This window comes from Corapipo altera, unplaced genomic scaffold (genome assembly GCF_003945725.1).
Source record: "Corapipo altera isolate COAL_440 unplaced genomic scaffold, ASM394572v1 224, whole genome shotgun sequence".
Classification (NCBI taxonomy): Eukaryota; Metazoa; Chordata; class Aves; order Passeriformes; family Pipridae; genus Corapipo; species Corapipo altera.
In genome coordinates, this window is record NW_020884959.1 from 560,442 (window position 1) to 582,091 (window position 21,650).

At 43.1% G+C, this 21,650-nt stretch overlaps 1 protein-coding gene across 4 annotated transcripts; it reads left to right on the plus strand.

Moving 5' to 3' along the window:
• The first annotated feature begins 135 nt into the window (after positions 1 to 135).
• Positions 136 to 12,571, plus strand: CCNE1 (cyclin E1). Of its 4 annotated transcripts, none has more exons than XM_027663926.1 (11): positions 136 to 327; positions 402 to 510; positions 680 to 748; positions 7,042 to 7,184; positions 7,262 to 7,397; positions 8,201 to 8,347; positions 9,155 to 9,250; positions 9,621 to 9,755; positions 9,840 to 9,951; positions 10,035 to 10,192; positions 11,071 to 12,571. In XM_027663926.1, the coding sequence occupies exons 1-11, from the start codon at positions 314 to 316 to the stop codon at positions 11,191 to 11,193; spliced, it is 1,242 nt and encodes a 413-aa protein (XP_027519727.1). In that variant the 5' UTR covers positions 136 to 313; the 3' UTR covers positions 11,194 to 12,571. The 4 variants fall into 4 exon arrangements, with proteins under 4 accessions (XP_027519727.1, XP_027519728.1, XP_027519729.1 ...); XM_027663927.1 differs by having other exon boundaries at positions 420 to 510; positions 11,071 to 11,193; XM_027663928.1 differs by having other exon boundaries at positions 183 to 200; positions 420 to 510; positions 11,071 to 11,193.
• The last annotated feature ends 9,079 nt before the right edge of the window (positions 12,572 to 21,650 follow it).

The following is a 21,650-nucleotide window of genomic DNA, read 5'->3' on the forward strand; positions in this document are numbered from 1 at the left end:
CGTTTAAATGTCCCGCCGGGCGCGGCGCGCGCTGCGCGCACGGAGCGGAGCGGCCGCGCCGTGAGGGGCAGGAGGCGCCCGGCGGAGCCCGCCCGCCCCGCGCTCCCGCCTCGCCCTGCCCCGCCGGCTCACCCCCCGCACCCGCCGACCACCCGCCGACGCACCCGCTTCCTCCGGCCGGGAAAGGGGCCGACGCGGCGGTGAGTGAGCGCAGCGCGGGCGGGCGGGGGAAGCCGGCGGGGCCGGCCCGTTCCGCGCCTCCGCCGCCCTTTGTGGGCGCCGCGTCCCGCCCCGGCCGGGCCCGGAGGGCACCATGCGCCGGCAGAGGTGAGTGTGCCGGGCCGGGCCCTGCGGGCCGAGCGCCCCGCGGGCACCCCCGCGAGGATTCCGCGGCCGCTCAGCTCCCCCTCTCTCGGCAGTGACCGCGCGGAGGAGAAGGGCCCCGCCAGGGCGGACGGCGGTGCGGACGGGGCCATGCGAGCCCGCAAGAGAAAAGCTGATGTGGCCACGGTGAGTGCGGGCCCGGCCCGCTGCCCATTTCTGCGCCCGGGCCCTCGCCGCCTTTTGTTGGGGTGCGGGGCCGTTCGCTGCGCTGGGACTGCGGGGATGTGCCTCTGGGGGACCGACAGCTGCTGGTCCCGCAGTTTGTGCTCCGGGAATTATATACTGCTTTCTGTAGTTCTTACAGGATCCCGATGAAGAAATTGCCAAGATGGAGCTGACTAGAAAAAAGCAGTGTGCAAACCAGGTAATTGATTTGGCTTCTGGTAATCTTATTTAGCCCTGTTGTTGTTTTGCAGTGCCTCGTTATTATTGCAGGCGTGGTGAAACATGTATGCAGCTGCCACATGGTGCATAGCAGTGGGCAAGGGGGACTGTAGGCCCTGGTGATGGAGCCTGCAAAACACTTCAGTTCTGGCACGTTGCTTTGGAGTCTTTGCAAGAGACAAGGCCTGGTGTGTTGGTCTGAAACATGATAATACTTAGGTATGTTTAAATGTTCTGAGATTGCAAGGCTGCACTTGAGAGAAGTCTTTTTATGCATTTAGGCCTACTCTGCCCTGACTTCTCTATAGAGTTGCAAAAGTAAAGTCCTGCTCATATAGCTTGCTGGCCAGACAGGAGACACTTAAGCACCTAAACAGATTCATGTCTTGAGATGGTTTTCTTTGCAGTCATGTCTCTACTTTGTCACCTGGCAGAGGGAAGATTCTCATTGATAGGAGTCATTATACTGACAAAGTTCCTGATTAGAACTTTGAAGTGTATACTAGGTGCTAATGGCATGGTAAAATAAGCTTCATTTCTCTGTAGAATGAAGGGATAATTTCTGTAAAGTCACCGGTGAAAATCAATCCTGCAGTGGAGGTTGATAATGACCATTGCCAGTTCTCTCAATAAAACATTTGGAATGATCTGAGTTATGAAGTGAAAACTACCTTTAGGGGTGTCCCCTAGTTCCCTTTATGTGCTTTCTGTACTCTTCAAAACAGAGATGCTTTTGGTATCTGTCTTGCATGCCATGTTGGTGTGTGGTATTGAAAGCATGTAGGTTGAGATGCCCACTCTAATAAAACAGAGTAGTCTGTGTTCTGGAACAGGTTTATTCGTTTATTCCCCTCCTTTTTTTTGTCTGTGTGCACACACAGGCTCGCTCAGTCACTGTCACTGAGACTTCAGCCCCTCACTGCACGCACAGGGTGATACTTAAGTTGCAAAAGTCAGGACCAGGGTGTGCAGGCTGCACTCGTTTGGTACGTGAGGCTGTGCATAATGTGGCACATCTAACCAGAAGTGGCAGCTGGAAGTTCTAAGACTGAAGTGGTACCATAACAGATGGGCATCATTGTTTGGAATGGCCTCTGCTTGTTGCAACTGCGTACACTAGTTATCAGTCAACATATTAAGCAGGGCTCAAATGGTGAGCATTTAATGAGGGGATCTCTCCTTCCCTTCTGTCTTTCTTTTGCACAGTATATTAAACTAATTTCTCACTTCTGACAAGGAAGAGCTGCCTGTCCTTCACCACAGCTTTCTCCTTCACCAAAAGATTCATTCTGTTTGAGCTAAGCAAGGCCTTCTTGTGCATATTTATTGCATAATAATAAGGTAGCATTGAAAAAATCTCAAGAGGGACTCAATTTTACCTTTTTCCTGAAAGACAGTGAAAAGAAACTTGAAATATGTTTTGCATACATTGACCTTCTGCTTTGAAAGTAGATAAAGATTTCCAATTTTGTCTTCTTGTTTGTGTCCTTGGCTTGGTAGCCATTTAGTGATACTTCAGGAGTGATAGGTAAGCTAAAATTTATATAATTTAGGTGGTAGGCATTAAAAATGCTTACTTGGGAATTTTTTGAGTTAACCATAGGATGCTGGTGGGATTTGTCCCCTTGATTCTGTAAACCATAAATAATACGGGTATCTGTGTATCTTTCTCTTCATAGAGAAGGGGTTTTTTTGTTGTGACAAAGTAGCCAGATTGTTACAGATCTGGTTAAAAAAGCTAACATTTGGCTGCACAGCAGCAGCTCTTCAGTCTATGGTGTGACACAAGCTATTCTCTGATATAAATTGCCATGGACCACTAATGAGAATATGTTTACGGTTCCAGCAGCAGTATAGCAGGCTTGTATGATAGCCAGGGTGATAGTTATTCTGTTGAGACATGACAATTGTAAAATGCAAGCAGCTATAAATCCACTGCAGCCCATACCACATGACTTGTACATTAAATAAATTGTTTACTGACACTAGTTTATCCACAAAGCAAAATATCATGGTCACATCCCACTTTATGACATCTTCATAGTCAATTCATTAGTTTGCTTCTGTGGAACATAAGGCCTGAGTTCTTAATTAGGATGCTGTTACCCTTTATGTGATGAAGGGTGGCTATATCATCAGGTCTGTGACAGCAGAATATTGCATAAATTTTGTGTTTGATTTTAGAGAACTAGCACTGCTGTAATTCTACTAGCAATTCTCATATTAATTCTGGCTGCTTTCTGTGGATGAATGCACTTCCAAGGCTCCGTGTAAAACAAAATTCATCTAACTAGATTAGTCTGTTCACTTGTGATACAACTTACATGGCCACCTCCATCTAAAGTGGAGAATTGAATCTGGAAGTTAGTTTGTTTAGATGAAACCAACTAATGTTTTCATGTGTAAAGGTGGAGTAATAGGAAATAGTTTTGATCAGTTTCTCACTAAATATTTTTTGGAATCTGATCTGAGTGTTGTCAAAATATTTCACCTAACTGGTTTGAAAATATCTTTGACTAATGTATATTAACTTTAGAAGATCCAACTTAAAAAAACAAAACCTGCAAACAAACAGCTTACAAGTCTTCAGACAAACAAATAAAGAATGTAAATATCCAGGCTGAGAGCTTGACTTGAGCCTAATCTGATTCAGGACAACATTGTAGTGGAAGCTCCTGTGCCATTGAGAAAGAATTAAAACAACTTAATAATGTCAGTTGCTCTTCTCTCTCCTGTTTATTAATTCTGGAATCCCTTTCCAATGGCAGAGAAAAACCCCAGTACTTCAAACTAATGCATCCTGTGAGTGAAAAATGACTGGAATTGTAGGTCTTACTATTTCTGATGGGCAAACTAGGGCTGTGGTCTAGTGATCAATACAGATGTCTCTGTTACAAGGTGCTACTTTTAGGGTGAGATAAACAGGCCTGTCCATCTCTTGTTCCCCTGCCTTTGATTTTCATGCTGAAAATCCTCTGAGTTAGCTGTTGGAATGCAGTTCTGAGTCATCCTCTTCCTCTTCTGCTGCCCTCCTTCACCCGGGTCTGTGGAAGCTGCTTCTGGTGGCTCCTGGCTCACCTTGAGACACACGAGTGTCTCAGCAGCTTGTGTTCTTACAGGCCAGGCAGAGCCTTCAGTGAAGAAACCACTGTAAGCAATGACCCCAGTGGTCATGACCTGCTCTGTTTTGTGTCTGTCCTATATCCTGAAGGTTGCTCCTAAGATGTGTTTCTATGAATGTTTGATGTATCAGTGAATGGTGACATGCTGCAGAAAACTGAGGCCTGGTAATGTTTGAGCTTTAAAAAAACCTACTACTGAACTCTCAGGTCTTTGTTGTTTAGAGCTATATGGGCTTTACTGCTCTGATGAACTTCATGTCACCTACCTTCTGCCCTTCTTGGTGTTCCTTCTCCTGAGGAGCCTTCTCGTGTGCTCAGTTTGATTTCTCCAACCTGTATCTCCGATTAATTGTTTCTGTATCTGGAATATTAGTGTGAGTGTTGCCAAGCTTTCCTGCTGGGCTCCATATAGATTTGAGGAGACACTTTTCCCCACTGATTTTTTTTTGCTTGCATCTTACTTCAGCTCTGTTTGCCTCAGAAATAAGCCCAGGACTTTAGTATTTCCTCTGTTAGCTGCACAGACTCTTGGTAACATCTTTGCTTTCTGACAGGTCCCTGCTTTCAAATTGGCTCTGTGCAAGCCTAGAGGAAGTTCTTTGTGGTTTCCTCACACCCTCCCCATCTTAAATTGTTTCTTTTTTTCAGTGGTGGCTCCTATTTCCTTACAGTTACAGTGTGATGTAATGGAGTTTCTTGGTACCATGTTTTTCACTTCTGATTGAATGTCTTGCTAAGTCTGCTTTGGAGGCTCAAGAGTCTGATAATGCTTGTTCCCTCAGCCAGAATCTGTGCCAGACTTATGGTGTTCCCTCACCTCACTAATTCAGACTCCTGTCACCCTCCCCAGTAGCCTCTTTCTTTTGAGGGCCCTGTACATTAGTTTTCTTCTTGTCTCTAGCTAAGCTATATACTTTTTGTGTATATAGCATTTTTTCCCTGGTTGTCTTGTAAAGTGACATTATGTAGTCAAAAACTTTGTTTTCCCCTTCTTCTCATAACACCTAAAAGGCTCTTGACCTTTACTTCTGTTTCATTATAGAAGATTGAGGGTGGTGAAATCTTTTCAGTAACTGTTGTTGTATGTGGTGTGTGAGGTGTCAGCTTTGAGAACTTTGTGGAGCAGATCTCCAGTCCTTCAGAAGCTGCTGGTGTAGTAGGCCTTTAAATAGATACTATATAATATACTGCTTTTCTGTTGGTTTGCTGATTAACTGATAAGACAGCACTTCTGCAAAGGCTGTTGGCAGCTGGGCTTGCTGTGCAATTTGGAGAACAAAGTGTGACTAAAGTCTAGTTGGGAGGGAGGACAAAAATTAACTTAAAGCAATGCTGATATGACACTTTCATTCAAATTTTCTGTTTGTAAGGAGTCTGTAATTTTTAATATAAAGATTCTATTCCCTCTTCTTGCCTTCCCCCACCCAGATTCAATTGTGGCATGGCTGGGTTTGCATGCAGAACCCTAAGAAGAAAAAGGACTGATCTGTGTGTCAGTAACTCAAAGTACAAAGCAGCCTTAGCTGTGAGCAAACTGTGAAATGTGGTTTTGGCTTCATAAAGCCAGTGGTTTCTGTTTTTGAAGCTGGTGCAGGAGGTGGCCATTTTGCTGGAAAGTGATGTCATTTGTAGGAAGGACAGGGCAAGAATCAGGTGTGCAAGCTTCTTTGTGAGAGGCAAAGTTTCATGTAGTATTTTGCTTGTTAGCACCTAATGATTCTTCTGATTTTTTTTTAAATTTTTTAAAAGCACATTAGAAATCTTGTTAGGGAGTTCTGTCCTTTTAGTGGTGCAGAACAGATCAGTTTGTAGCAAAATGGCTGACCTCACTGTGTAGCAGAAATGCCAGATTTTAATTTGCTTAGGCATGATGACATGGTGCTGGCTTTGTATTCTACTGCAAATAAAACAAGTAGTATTTTCCCAGGGAACTGCGTGATGTGTACAACTAGATCTTTTTTGAGTTAGGCAGGAGAAAAAGCAAACCTAAACTTAGGTTTTAGTCCAAATGAAAGTAAAAGGACATGACAGGTGAAGAGTTGGATGTCTGTTTGCAGACCTTAGCAGAATTCTGCATATGAAATTGTCAACTTGATAGTTTAGTGGCAATTGCTTAACGTGGACTTTCTTTATTCTGAAAACAATTGGGTCATAAGTGCTTTGGTCTTTTATTTTAACGCTGCTAGATGAATAAGTAAGAAATTCTATAAACTACTATTTTTCTGTGTTCACTGTCTGAGATGGTTTACGTGTAACTGATTTCAGGCATCCTATCTACATGTTCCTTACCAGAAATCCCAGCCTCACATTTGGGTATTGAAGTTCCATCTGCTTGTTCTTTAACTGAGGGCAAGTATGTTTTTTGTAAAAACAAAACGCAGCATGACAATAGGAGACTCTGACTTGGATATTCTTCCATGAAACAGTTGTGGTCCTTGAAAAGGAGAGCAGGGTAAATGTTCTTCAGCTTTAGTTGCAATCTTTCTCTACTCTAAGCAACACCCAGCTACTCAGCAGTGGAGAGGCCACACCTGCAGTGCTGTGTCCAGTTCTGAGCTCCCCAGTACAAGAGAGATTGGAACATACTGGGAAGAGTCCAGAAAAGGTCCACTAAGATGAGTCAGGAACCAGAGCACCTTTCCTATAAGGAAGGCTGGGGGAGCTAGGACTGTTCAACCTAGAGAAAAGAAGGCTTATGGAGGTTGTGTCAACTGTATATAAATATTTGAAGGGAGGATGTAAAGAAGATGGAGCCAGGCTCTTTTCAGTGATGGGACAAGAGGAGATGGACACAAACTGAAGCACAGGAGGTTCCCTCTGAACATCATGGAACACTTTTTACTGTGAGGGTGACCAAGCATTGGCATAGATTGTCCAAAGAAGTTGGAGAGTCTCCATCCTTGGAGATACCCAGGACCATGTACAGAAGGCTTTTGAGTAACTGGTTCTTGGTGGCCCTGCTTGAACAGGGGGGTTGGACAAAATGAGCTTCAGAGGGACTTTGCAGCCTCTACCATTCTGTGATTCTGTGCAGTTCAAAGAGGTAATCACAGTGTTTGTCATAGTTCCATGCCAATGTATTTTCTTCTACTTACAACTAAAATTAGTATCTAAAAATGCACAGTGTCAAATCTTCTATTTCATTTATTAGATGTCCTGGAATAACATTCACAAGAATATCCATATGCTAATTCCTACTCCGGATAAAGATGATGATCCAGTTAGCCTTGATTACTCTCGCTTTGTACATCTGAGTGTTGTTCCAACCAGAGCCACCCCATTACCAGCTCTAGGGTAAGTGTGCTGCTTTCTGCTGCTGCTCTGCCTTCCTCTTGTCTGATGATTCAAGACTAAACCTTGATCTGTCTTAGCTGGGCAAACAGGGACGACGTATGGAAAAACATGATAAACAAAGAAGAGACCTATGTGAGAGATAAACTTTATCTGCAGAGGCACCCTCAGCTACAACCTAAAATGAGGGCAATCCTTCTAGACTGGCTAATGGAGGTAAGCTTTCCTGTGGTTGTGAGTGTTTCAAGTGTGCTTTTGTTGAAGTGCACTAATAACTGTCACGAGTGCACTTCATGATCTTTGCGTTTAGCTCCAGATACTTGTATTCATCTTAAATTTTGTCAATAAATTGCACCAAACTTAAAGAGTATATGATGTATTGAGTTGGTTTGCCAACTGACAATATATTTCTGTTATTCATTTAGATTGATAGTGGATAATAATCAATTTTTGCCTAACATACTGTAAGCTTTTTAAGGTCATGCTGCAAATAAAAGTTGGACAAATGATTGTGAAAGTCACTGTAAGAAGGAAGGTGGGGTAGGTTAGAGATCAGATCCATCTCACAACCTTTTTATCCATTTTTGACATGTGGAATGTGCTACACTTCCTCTCTATGTGAGTCTTTTTTGCTGTCTGGATGATTTGGTGGCATGATCTCCTAATTCTAAAGTACTTGTGAGAATTTTCTCTTTTGAGATGTTAGAATGATGCATCTTTGCAAAAAATGAGGAAATAATGTTCTGACATAGTTGGAACATGTGCTTTCATTTCCTAAAAGGGTTTTCTCTATGATCTGTTTTTTTTCTTGCAAGTTTCTGTAGTGGCACTCATCTTTATCCAAAGGAAACTGTTTAACTCATGCTCTTAGTTAACATGTTACTTCACAATAGCAGTGAAGCAGAAAGCCAATATGAATTTTATGTCTATCTCTTCCTTTTCTTTGAATACATCTGTAGCATCTGTTTTTGACTCTTTAACACTGCTCTTGACCTTTGTAATCTCTGTTGTCTCTCCAGGTTTGTGAAGCCTACAAGCTTCATAGAGAAACTTTTTACTTAGCACAAGATTTCTTTGATCGGTTTATGGCAACACAACAGGATGTTGTAAAAACACTATTGCAGCTTATTGGTGTCACTTCTTTATTCATAGCAGCAAAGCTTGAGGTAAGTATCTCCAGCTTTACTCACACATAAAAATGTGGATGCACACACAGCACACTCATTGTACACTAGACATGTTTCAGCAGATTTTATGGAGTTTGTTGCTATGTCTTTTTCAGCTGGGGGATAGAAAAAAAAAGACCTTTTTTTTCTTTTCAACACTCCTGGTTTTTTTTAGGAGTGGGTAAAATTATATTGTGATGTTAGCTGCTTTTATCTCATTAGAGAATTCAGTGCTAGAATAAATGTGAAGTTTTAACTGCTGTTGGTAAAAGAATTTTTAGCTGGCTGCTGTATACAGAGACTACTTGTTGCAGTTCTGTTGTCAGTAGAATACCTACTGCATGGTAGTCTGAGCTATTTTTTAGTTACTGGAACAAACTGAACTATTAAAATACACAGTGCTTTTCAAGTTCTTACTGTTAGTCATTTGGGAGATCTATTCTTCAATCTGCTTTTCTCAAGTAAGAGATAAAAGGCCTTTTCTTTAGGATGTTTAAAAAAATCTGGATGCCAGTTATGATACAGTCACAGTGGTGCTGTAGTCAAACATAATGCAGGTTGTACTGATCCATCCAAAGTGAAAGTTGAAGGTTATGATGAACAAAAAGTCCGTGTCTGTTAAAGGTAGAAGAGAACATCAGGATTAGGAAATGGGAGGTGATTCTTTCCCCTCCCCTGCTCTCTTTTGAAAGGTTGAAGCAGTGGTGGGTTGTTCTTTTTATTTCTTTTTTAAATTTTTTTTTAGTTTAAGATGAGACCAGTTACAACCTATGCCGCAAATTAAATACATGATCTCCTGTCTTCCAGGAAATTTATCCACCAAAGTTGCACCAGTTTGCCTATGTTACAGATGGAGCCTGTACAGAAGATGAAATCATCAGTATGGAGTTGATCATTATGAAGGTACTATTTAAAAGTGGAATTAGTTCCACTTCAGTTTTTAAAAATGTATAGCATGATCAGACTAAAAGCAGAGCACCTCAGTTAATGTTATGTGGTGCTGAGAGGTACAGTTTCTCTTATTCATTAGAAAAGTGTTTTCTCTAGGTGACAAGTGATCCAAAGTATCCTCTAGTATGTGTGTTTTAACAAAATTATTTGATCCCTGACCCTGTCAGCAGGAAGAGGTACAGGAGAGGATTTGATTAGCATGTTTCAAAGATGCCTTAACCTACTGGGATTAGAGCTTCTGATCCGGAGTATACAAAGTTGCATGGTTTAAGTTAGGAGCTCTTTATTGACACTGAAGTCTTGTGTATGTCTACTCTTTCAGGCTCTTAACTGGAACTTAAATCCACTGACAGTTGTATCGTGGCTAAATGTTTACATGCAAGTTGCATATTTAAACGAGCTTTACGAGGTAATGCTGCCACAATATCCTCAGCAAATATTTGTACAAATAACAGAGGTGAGACTGATTTCCTTCAAATGCTGCTTCACCTGGAAAAAAGTGTTCTTGTGCTATGCTCATTAAACATCTATTGTCTTGTAGCTCTTGGATCTCTGTGTGCTGGATATTGGCTGCTTGGAATATACATATGGAATACTTGCAGCTTCTGCTTTGTATCACTTCTCTTCATCTGAGCTGATGCAGAAGGTTTCAGGTACTGGCAGTTACAAACTATGTCTGATGTACTGACAAACATTGTCTTCCTTCAGGCAGATAAGCATGTGCCTTGTCTTCCAGGCTATGAATTCTGTGAGATAGAGGAATGTGTGAAATGGATGGTCCCGTTTGCGATGGCTCTGAGGGAAGTAGGAAGCTCCAAACTCAAACACTTTAGCGGAATAGCTCCCGAAGATTTGCACAATATACAGACGCACATAAACAGCTTTGATTTGCTGGTATGGATGATCATGATGGGGACAAAATCTGTCTGTGAAATCTCTGAAGTCTTGTTTCTTCTTTGGTTAGAACATACAGTAAACTTAAGTGAAGTATTATCAGATTGATGCTGAGTGTATTTGGATTATAAAAGGCATAAGGTTGTACTCCAGTTCCAAGATTCTTGGGACAGAGACTTGTCTTGGGACTGACCTGTTCAGTATTTAGTTTAAAAAGAGGATTGTGATTTCAGCCTCTCATCTGAAATGTCATATAATTACCCTGGAAATCAGAAACATATTTCTACCCTTTGGGATATTTTAAATACCATGTGTTAGACCCTTCTCTATAGGAAATATGGATAATCCAATCTTCTCTGATGAGAAAGAGAAAAATAAAGACTGATCACTTGAGACTGATCTTGTGGGAATGTTGTGTGACAGTGGTAGTTGACAAGCAGTTGAGCAAGAGCGGTTTTTCGTGTGAGAAACTTGCAGAAGATCAAAATCTTGTCCAACAAATTGTGGTTAATCTTAGCTATTGCGGCTATTTTTCTCATTGGATTTTTTAATTGTAGTAGAAATTAAAGTTCATCCTGTTCAGTTTCTGGATTTTGCTTCCTTGGAGGTACCAGAATGTTTGTATCTTATGAATACCTAAAGCTAATCATCAGATTCCAAAAGTTAATAATGATCTCTTTGAGTTGTACTACAAGACAACTACAAGTCACTATTTTGTACTATATATGATTTATCAGTTACTGTTAGGGGGGTTACATACATGCAGAAATGCATTTCCAGATGGGCAGTCTATCAAGTTATGAAACACTGAATTATGTTGATCTGTTGCATAGACATACCAAAGTAAAGATTTCTTTTTCTTTTTCCTGTACTTTCAGGACAGAGCTCAAGCAAAACAAGCCATATTGGCTGAGCAAAATAGGACTTCACCTTTCCCTACTGGTGTCCTTACACCACCACAAAGTAGTAAGAAACTGTCTTCTGGACTACCATCAATATGACTTTAGAAACTGTTGACAAACAGTTTTGCTGAAGTGCCTGTTCTGCTGGTTTTCACTCCTGCTCCATTACAGAAATGCTGCCAGTGAAGTTCATAAGCTTTTATGGAATCTGAAAAGGAAACCTTGCTTTCATGTGACAGAAGAGTCTCTATTTGAAATAGTTTTATTGAATGTTAAAATATTTTTAAAGAGATGGATCAAGTACACCAGCCACTTGAAAGAACACCGGAGTGTGCTCCAGATGCTGCTATGGAGGGTGATGCTTGATCAGCCGTTCAGAAAAAGGGCTTGAAGTTGAAATTAGTTCCTGTCCCAGGTTGTCCTTTGGGTAATCTGTCCCCTGGTGACAAATGGGCAAAAAATGCTGTGGAAGACAACATTTCAAAGCCTCTTTTTTGAATGGCTGGCTTACAACTTGATGCCTTTTAAAAAACTTTTTATTGTAAAAGCTGCTATGTGTCTGTGTATTCATTTTTAATAAAAATGCTGTCTAAGACAGCTGATTTTATGTATACTTTTTCTTTTAATTATGATCACTAAGGTTTTTCCAGACTGTGACCACTAATAGTCTGGGATTTGGGGATGAATAGTGTGGTAACTATTGTTTTATTTATTTACCGCTATTGGCTTATCAATTGAAACTTTTGTTTTGGATACTAAGGTAAAATTGTCATGTTGGGCTACTTAGATTTCCACTAGCCAGATGCAGGAGGCTAGGGAGGGGATAATAAACATGACAAGTATATGGGGAATCCTTCCACAACACACTTGTAATCATCAGCATATTGGGAAATTCTTGAATCATTGTCTGGCTTGTTACCCTTTTGTGATGGTTAGTGAGAGGTGATCAGCAGGAACAGTCTACCTCTTAAAACATAATCATTTAAACATTGGGATTTTGGCATAGTGTCTGTGAAAATAACCATAATTATCTGTGCGAAATGAAATTCTGGAGAGCTGTGTGCCTTTTTTACAGGAAGGTCCTTGACCTTTGCAATGTCTGAGAACCTCAGAAGTCCTAGCAGGATGTTGTCTGGAAAGCCATGGTTCTGGAGAAGAGGGGAATACAGAAATAAATGGTTGCCTGTTTTTTCTTGTTGTGTTTGCTTTGAAGGACTGTTCAACAACACTTAAAGCTGTTATGAGACTACCAGGATTCATCATGACCTGCTGCAGATAACTTAGGTGCTACAACACTTAATACTTCAGGAAGCTCCTACTCTGTTGTGGGTTAGTTTTCTAAACATTAGTTCCCAGCAAGGCTGCTTTTTATTATCTTTTTGTTATTCTCCTTCTTTCTCTTCCCTGACCCGATATTCTGATAAATGTTAAAGCTTTAATGTAATAAAAATGCTTATGGTAACTAATGGTAAGCAAATTATTTGGTGCTGCTGGCTTTTTTTTTTCCTTGCAATGAATGGTTGTAAGTTCTGTGCTAGCAAAGCAAGTGTAAATGTGAGCTGAACAAGTATGCTGGTTAAGGTTTAATTTCTCAGAATTACATGTCCTAGACAAGGAAATGTATTTGTCAATTATTGAAAAAGTTTGTAACACTGAAGGACTTGTCAAGACACATTTTGGTACTTTGTCCTTAAATTTAGAACACAAAATGGTGGGTGGGGGAAACAACTCTCCTGAAAGGTAGTCTCTAGGTTTAATTCCTAAATCACCAGGCAAGCTTCAGTATTAGTCCTTTTGCTGTCACTTTTCAGTTCTTGGTCCCTTTCATCTGTTTCACCAAAGAAAGTGGAATTGTAACTTGCATCCTAAAAATGAGGATTGCATTTTTAACTTTGAAGAAAGTATTCTGTAGTAATGTTACAGATATGGTGAACTCTAACTTCCTGTTTATGCTGAATATTAACTATGGTTAATACCTGTCCAAGAGTGAATGCAGGTGTTCCATGTGTTCTCTGGGCTGTATGGGAAATCAGGATCTGAGATATATAGATATATCCATAGGAATGGAACTGTTCAGATAACAGACCTCTCTCTAAATTTGATCTCTGCTTCAGAGATCCGGCTAATTTTATAACTCTTTCTTTTCTGAAAGGTCAAATTGCTCTTATTCCTATGGGAAGCAGTCTGTTCCGAGCATGGAGATCAGGGCTTTGCAGCTTCCCAGGTAAGAGTGCAGTCACGTGCCAGAGATGCAGCACTTTCCAGATGGGGTGACTTACCTTGAGAGCTATTTCCTTACTTTCTCTTTAATCTCATGTTTAAGAATCTCCCTTTCTGGTTGTCTTGCAACACACGTGGATATACTGTGTCTGTCTGAGTGTGGTTCTGTCTTTCTGCAGTAGCTTAAAAAAAATTATGCAGGAGTTGCCACAGGCTGAGAAACATTTTAGGGAGGAACAGTGCAGCTGATTATAAAGAAGATGGTTGTCCTTATTGGAAAAAAACAAACAAGAAAAAAACCCAAGCAACTCTAAGAAGGAGTTTCCTCCCTATTTGCCTATGGATCCTATTCTCCTAAATTCTCTCTGATCCTGGCCCAGTCTGGCTGGGCGTGCAAGAGGGCAGTTCTGCCTGGCTAGGTAAGAGAAAAGGGTTTGGTGTGTTTACGACTGCGCTGAAGTTTGTGCAGCAAAGATGAGCTAATTTTAAATAATGTGTTCCTGCAAGCTGCCTCTGACTCCTAAGTGTGTTACCTGGAGAGGTGGGAGGGGGCTCCAAGGGAGGATGCCCCCAGGATGATGAGGGAGGCTCAATGGCACTGGGCAACCCTGAGAAAGCAATTTAGCTGAGCAGTGCTGCACGCTGCAACTGGAAAATGTCTCTCTCTTTAATAGCTACAGACCAGCATAAAGCATGCTCCAAAGTAAATTGAATTTCCAGTAACCCAGGTGGCATATGATTATCTTCCTCCTCCTGAAAGGTTTGTTGTAACGATGTATCAAACCCTCACCTTGGTCTGAAAGCTGGGGACATTGGAGAAACTGGACAAGAGAAATGAACCCAGGGCTAATTTTGTATCATTGCTGCTACAGAATTGGAAGCTGGTGGTGGCTGTGTCTGTACTGAAGGAAATGGCCCCAAATGAGCGAGCTGAGGCTGCAGCTGGGGAGGAGGAGTGCTGGTGGGCAGAAATGATGGAGGTGTGGCAGTTCCCACTGTGAGTCTGCCAGAGACTCTGCTGTTGTTCATGGAAATAGTTCTGCGTAGCTTGTCTGCTCTAAAGAAAGAAGATGGTCTCTCTCTGGCTGGCTGTCCCTTTCTAGGTCTCAGGTCAGCATCTCCTCTTGGTTGTCAGGAATTACAACACAAGGGGTTTGTAACACCCTTGATTGCACGAGGTGGAGGCAAGCAGCCAGCCCATGGGAGCTGCAGGTCCTGCAGGCTCTCTAGATTTCCCTTTGTTCCTGGGTGCTGTTGTCCTCCTGTTCAGCACAGCTGCCTTCTCTCCCAGCAGCAGCAGCCTGAATTCAGGCTGGGTGGAACACTCCCTTTGACCAGGCTGTGACATTGGACCCTGAGCACGTTACAGCAGCATCCCCTCCTGGGGGAGGAGTCAGGGCACCTGAAGGTTAGCTTGGGAGTTACCAAAGGCTACAGTGGGCTTTCTTCCAGCTTATAATGGAAGGAACACCCAGTCAGGGCACTGCAAGGTAAAAGTCTTAGCAAATAGTCGGGGGGTCAATGTGCAGTGCAGCAGGGGATTGGCAAGTGCACAGGTTGACGTTGGATGGACCCACGTCGCCTTGTTTGTTGGCATAAATCTCCTGTTCTGGGAACTGCTTCCTCTAGGTGTTTAACAATAAGCATTTAAAGCATCAGATTACTCATCCTCATCTTCCAAAACTTCCTTTCCCTTCACAAAAAGGGAGACACCAGCATATACTGTGAAATAACACAGGTTAGCTCAGACCTTGCTTAGCCTTGAATTTGTTGGGGACTAAGCCCATCTCCTCCTTGCTGGCAAGGCCAAGGTCAGCTTGTATTCTCTCTGGGGTGATTTTTTGCTCAGATTTGGCATGTAAATAGGTGGTGCAGCTCCATTGTGTGCTGCTTGTGGCAGGAACCAACACAGCTCTTCCTCCCTCTTCTGGTCTTCCTGCCCTCACACCAGCCACAGGGTGGGCAGTCAAGGTGCCCCCTCAACTGAGGGGTTTGGGAGTTTTATTTTTTTATGTGTCTCTGAGATGGCAAGAGATAACTGTACAAATGTGAGAAGACTTTAATATCTATTCTTTGTTACAGCAATTTGTGAAAGTTCTGTGCTTTGAAGTTAAGAGCACAGCACTTGCTTGGCTTAGGAAATGTTTGCCTGGAATATAAGAAAAAATTAAGTGCAGAGCTTCTTCTGTTTGGTGCCTGTACAGTGAGATGTGCCCCAGCCCCTGCTCCTAGGGTGGAGGAGAGCAGATGCCTGACAAGATCTGTCTTTGAGGGAAAGGATTTCCTTTATCAGCATGTGCTCCTGTGATGCCTTATTAGTCTCAAATGTTACATTTCTGCCTTGGCTTTGGCTAGAGAAGGAACAATTAAATTCCCACGAGCACTGGAAAGAGGAGGAGGTACTGTGTTTATGGACAGTGGCTGTGGAGAGGAAATGGTTCTCTAAATGCACTTAATGTCTTTCTGGCAATATTGCAGTTGGTCTACACTTTGTTTAAAAATAAATATTCAGCCACATATACATTTATACTATAAAGGCAAAATCAAAGGATCAAAAGTTTGGTTTTCTTACAAACTGTATATGATAACATTCCATGAAACTGAAATGATAATGGATTTAATCAAGAGCTAAACAATTTTCCTGACAGAGAAAAGCAACAAGCCTAAACTTTTTCTGGAAAATCATGCGGCTAATGGCCACCCCACAGGCATGATTTTCCTGGTGCTAAAAGCATAGCTGGTATATCATATTTTCTTAAATTTGAGGCAGATTATTTTATTTTCAGGAGATTCAGGGGCCCAAACTTGTGTACAGATGTGAGTTTCCAGAAAGAAACTGTTGATGGCGTAAGGATGCAAAATCCACTGAAGTTGAGAGAGTGAGACTGTAGTTGATCTGCATGAGCAGGCAGCATACGCTGCTCTGGATCTAAGACTGTTGCTTTTTTTCTTAAATTGGGATGGAAGAGGCCTCATGTAGAACTAAAAATAAGTGGCTTGGCTGGAAATCAGGCATTCACCACAAAGAGAGTAAAAATGTAATAAAACTGTAGGAACGGGTTTGGGCTACCCCCTCCCAAGGCAAAAAAAGAAGTAGGGACAGCTGTGATTTGCCAGGTTATCGTGTTCAGAATCCAGTTACACGAACTTACCTATGGCGTGCTCTGTGTGTAACCAGGATAAATGGGCTGAGTGTTCTTGGATTGAATCCCAGAGCAGCAACATCAGACAGAGAAGAGTAATACAGTGCTTTATTTTGCAGTTCTGTGTAAGGTGTTTGGATTTATTTTCTTTTCTGAGGGGGATACTCTACCAAGACACCAGCCTCTGCAGCTCAGCACCTCAGCCCAATTCTGTGTGTTAACAGTTATGGATCATGACAAGAGTTAAAAGATAACCTTTCTCTTTTCACCCCAATATCCATCTTCCAGTACTTACCAGATGCCAGTGTAATATTTGGACCGTACACCTCACAGTGAGGTTTGGTTGTTCCACTTGGGTTTAAGATCAGTCTGAGAATAAACAAGTTGCTTTCTCACCTCAGCCAGACCTGCCAAACACCGCTGTCTGATGAGGGTAAAGCTGATGTTTCTGGGCTTATGGGAGGCACTTCTCTTACCTCTGCCAGACTGATGATGATTTTATTTGAGCACAGTGGAGTGCAAGTGAAAACCTTTTATATGTCAGATTGGGAAGTCTGGTTGTCAGCCACAGGCTTGTGAGAGCAAAGAAAAATGTTTTAGTTTTGCCTAAAATCTTGCAGAATGAAGAATGCTCTAAGGAAAGGTTAGCTGATCCTGCATGGTGTTATTAGTATTCTGGGCTTCAGTCAGGAGATTAATAATAGCCACAGACAGTGTCTCTTCATATTAAAGTGTCTTCACATGAGTAGTTTGGATGAGTGCAAAAGGACTGCAAGGCACAAGCAAGCTGTCTTGTCTCGCCCCAACTGACAATGAGTCAACACTTTAATATAAAGAAGAGACAGTTGGTAACAGTCATTAACATAACAAAGTGCCCTATAGATCACTCCAAATTCATCTGACTGTTTTTAAGCAAATGTTTTCCCCTGAGAAGTGGCAACGGAACAGTTTGTTGAATGTTTTGCTGCCTGGGCCACCCTGTTCTGCTGGGAGTGGGAGAGGTGCTGCTGTGGGATAGCTGGTCTGGAAACCCCCTAACAGGGAATGGTATTTGATTGCAGTGACAGTGTGCTGATTTTTTTTTTTTTTTTAACCTGATTTCCTACCAAAGCTGGACTCATGGGGTGCTTTTTTCTTTGTGGTTCCTCCCCCACTTCCCTGTCTGTTGACTTCCTCCACTGGACAACTTAAAGGGGATCTGACTTCTTTTTACAAGGTAAGAAGAGAAAGGAGCCAGGCAGGCTGCTGATCTTCTATGTGAAGGAGAGGCATAGGCTCAGCCACTCTGCTCTATCCTTGGCCAGACCATAGGTGAGTGACAGCAGGGGCTCTGTGCTGGTAGGAGGAAAGGTGGGAAGAGAGGAAGAAGGAATCGGGGCAGTCATGATGTGCATCTGGCATTGAAGAGGGATGAGTAGAGGCTAAGAGTAGCTCCAAGGAGGGAGGAAGTGCCATGCACAGAAGCAGGTCTGTTACTGGTCCTCCTGGAGAAATTTGCTTGACTTCTTTCCCTACCATCATGCTGGGACAATGCATCGAATTCTACATACCAGGAAGCCATTGTGCATCTGCCCAGAACAACCTGGTTTTGTTGTTGCTGTAACTTCCATGTGCTCCCCAACTATGGTAGGACTCCAGGCTTCTCCTGCCATTTCCAAGGGCTGCCTGCCAGTGGCAAGAGGGCTGAGGGTGCTGGCTGCTGCAGCAGGTTTCGGTCCCGCTGCTGCCCGTCGGACTTCGCTCCCTAGCTGCCTGCCAAAAGAGAAATCACCCTTCCTGGGACTGATCTTATGGGAAGGATTGACTCTGGGGAAGGAAAAATACAGGAGTCTGGGATGTGTTGCTGGCTGACAGCTGAATGGCACCATGAGTAGAGATACTGGAGCAACCCAGGTGGGAGTAGCTTTGAGAGGCATCACTTCACCACCATAAATGCTCACATGACTTTGAGTGCCCACAGATGGGTCATCACCTTGAGGGGAGCAGCAGGCACGTGGGATGCTGTTTTGGGATGGCTGTGTGTGCTTTGGGACTTGTTGCTCTCAAGCAGAAGAGAGAAACCCCTGATTCTCCCCAGCTGTTGTGTCAGAGGGGAAGCGGAGGAACCCCTTCCATGCTGGGGTGTTCGTGGGTGCTGGGCCGTCTCTGGGGGCGCATGAATGCGTCCCTTTGTGCGGGGCTGTGCCGGGGCCGTGCGCTCCTTCAGGGATGTGGAGAGCACTGGAAGATGTCCGTGTGGGACGTGGCTGTACGAGGGGCCGTGGCCGTGGCGGGAGCAGCTCGGCGGCCCCACGCTCATCGAGTTAATTGGGGCCGCGCTGCGGGGCCTGTGGAACGCAAGATGGCCGGGATTCTCACGGCGTGGGGAGGCCGCGGCCACGGCCGGGACCCCGCCAGATCATTAACGTCAATTAAGTACAGAATGTGTAGATTACTGACATGTTATTGTTAGGGCTCTGAAGGAAATATAATTAATAAACTCCCCCCACCCTCCAAGAGGCAGCCCTTTGTGCTCCCTGCCGGCAATGTCTATCTCCTCCCGCAGCCCTATGCTCCTTTCAGCAGCCCCGGACAGCATTAACATTTGAATTAACATAAAATCACTTTCTGAAATCTGTTAACATTTATAATGTTGCTGTACTTTGCCTGATCATTGCGTTTTTTCTGTCAGTTTGAGCTCGGCGAGTTTTTTTTCAAGTGATACCAAACATAGACCCATTATGCTGCAAAAATCGCATATTTGTTTAATGATTTCCCATTGGTATCTTTGTTGCTATGAACCAAAGCATTAAATAGAAGCCAGCACGTTAATGCTGTGTTGTTCTACATAATAAATTTGAATATCCCCAAATGAATATTTTTAACAGGGGTTTTCTGAATAAAATGCATATGTGCCAGGGTATTAGTAATTACTTAAAATCAGTTTTTGACATTTAATGTTGACATCTAAAATATTTCCTTTAATTTTTGGTTGCCTCTGCAAACAGAAATGATGGCATTCGTCCTAAGGAAGGCTGGATGGACAAATAACACTTTTACTCACAATGAAATGAAAAGCAATAAAGAAAATGTGCTAAATGTCAACAGTAAAGCATATCTTCTCTCCACGTATTATGAGGAGAATATACCCCAAAATATGCGTACACACACAAAAATCCTTCAAGTGACTTAATATGCTTGGATATTAATGGTTTGAGCATTAATCCATTGCAATGGTTCCATTTTTTGAAAATTGGCTATTTAAATACATTATTACCTCAATAAATTCTCTATGGTCACTGTGGTAGCCATAGTATGAAAAATAATCATCATAAATCTGAATTTACAAAATATCTCCAAAATTGCACGGTTTTGCTGAGAGAAACAGAAGATGAAGTGTATATTATTTAACCCGATATATTTTGTCCTTGCAGGAGTTGCTTGTCTAAAAAAACCAGCAGATGGAGTCTGTTGGAGGACATGAGGGTCTGGCAGCAGCCTGAGAAACCAGCTCAATTTTGTAAGCGGGTGATGACTGAGAGCCTTCACCGTGTGAGATGTGGCTGGAAACCTCTGCTGAAGAAGTCAGTGGATGCTGAAGCACCTGCCTCTGTAGAAAGCAGCTTTTCTGGACACTCAGGTGAGTCAGTATGGGATCCCCACAGAAGGGATCCTGGTAGCAGGATTTGGCAGTGGTCAAAGAGGGCTTGTGCTGTTGCTGCGTCTTTCTGCTGCGTGGTGGAAAACCCAATGGGCTTTGATGTCAGCCCAGCCAGCTGGTATTTTTCAGTGTTAGCAGCTCTACATTAAACTGCACAGCATCACCAGAGCAAGGCCATCTGATGCCCTGGGCAATCACTGCTGGCCCTGTGGGGCGGGCGGGAGGCTGAGGATGTGGGATGGCTCATCTCCATGGGCCCTCAGGGGCAGGAGAGGCCAGGGCAGAGCCCATGTGCCAGGCTTGTGTGTGCCATCAGGTGGGCTGGGAAAGCCCTTGTCTCTCCTCTTAGATTTCCCTACGTTTTTGTTAAAATAATGGTGAGGAAAACCATGAAGCACCTCTGCACTTCTGCATCTCTGAGTGTCTCTCATTATGCACAAACACACATGTTGGTCCCTGAATGTCCTGGGATTTTTAACATGGAGAACCTTGTTATTTGCAGTCACCAGTTGCAGGGATGTTCCTTGGACAAAGCTGGCTGTTCAGACAGCAGTGTGGAAAAGGATAGGGAGAGGAGAGGATGCTGTGGTTCCTGAGTGCTCCCCTGACACTTTGACAGGACAAAAGGAGGCTTGTGATCTGGGACTTTGCAAGCAGTAGTGGTCAGCAGGGCCTGCAGAAGAATTGTGGCATCACTTGTGTCCCAGAATGGTGGCATTTGGGAGGTTACATGGTAACAGCAGTAATTTTTAACAGAATGGGTGAAGACTGCTCCATCTCTGACTTTCTCCATTCCCAAGATACCTATTCCTTATCATCATTTTCAGCTTGAGCCCCTTCAAGACTGCTCTCACCCACGCCTTAAGATCCTTGTCCAGGGATGTGGGGATGTCACCTGCTTTTGGATTCCTTTGACTGTGTTGTCACTCAGCTAATGGTGTTCAACAAGAGTAGACCTTGGTGAGCCAAAGTTTGCAAAGGCTGGTGAAATACTGACCCTGTTAATCAATGGGAAGTTTTGTCGTTACTCTTTTCCCTTTCACTCAAACTCTTACAACTGGAGTAAACTGTACATACTGTCTTAGAGGATGTATCCAGGTTGTTCAGCCACACACATGTAAGGACAAGGAAAGAAAACAAAAGACTCTCGAGTCCTTCCTGAGCCCCAAGACTGCAGCAGAATGTGAAGAGCATGCCCAGGCAGCAAGCACAGCACAGACAACCCCTTTCACAGGGGGCAGAGTCCAGACCTGTGTATGCAGAGACCAGTTGCTGCCTAGCTCAGAGCCAGGCATCTCTGTAGGTTTAGGAATATAGCAATGGGATTAGCTTTGCTGCTAAACCCTCAAAAAGCTGAGCAGCCTATGAATTACAGCCTTTCCTTTCATATCTGCAGCTGAGTTTGACATGTGTAGCTGCAGCTGGCCCTACCTCTACAGTTTTATTTGATAAATCTGATTGATGAGGGTTTTTTAATTCCTCTCAATCTATTTAAATTAAAGAAAAAAAAGAGAGAAGTTGAAAAGTGCTGTAATTGCAAGCAAGCACTATAG

Excerpts from the sequence above, each read along its gene's own strand:
- CCNE1 (XM_027663926.1), top strand. Across the intron at positions 749-7,041 it reads AAAAGCAGTGTGCAAACCAG|ATGTCCTGGAATAACATTCA; the intron begins GTAATTGATTTG and ends TTCATTTATTAG. Across the intron at positions 9,952-10,034 it reads GCTGATGCAGAAGGTTTCAG|GCTATGAATTCTGTGAGATA; the intron begins GTACTGGCAGTT and ends CTTGTCTTCCAG.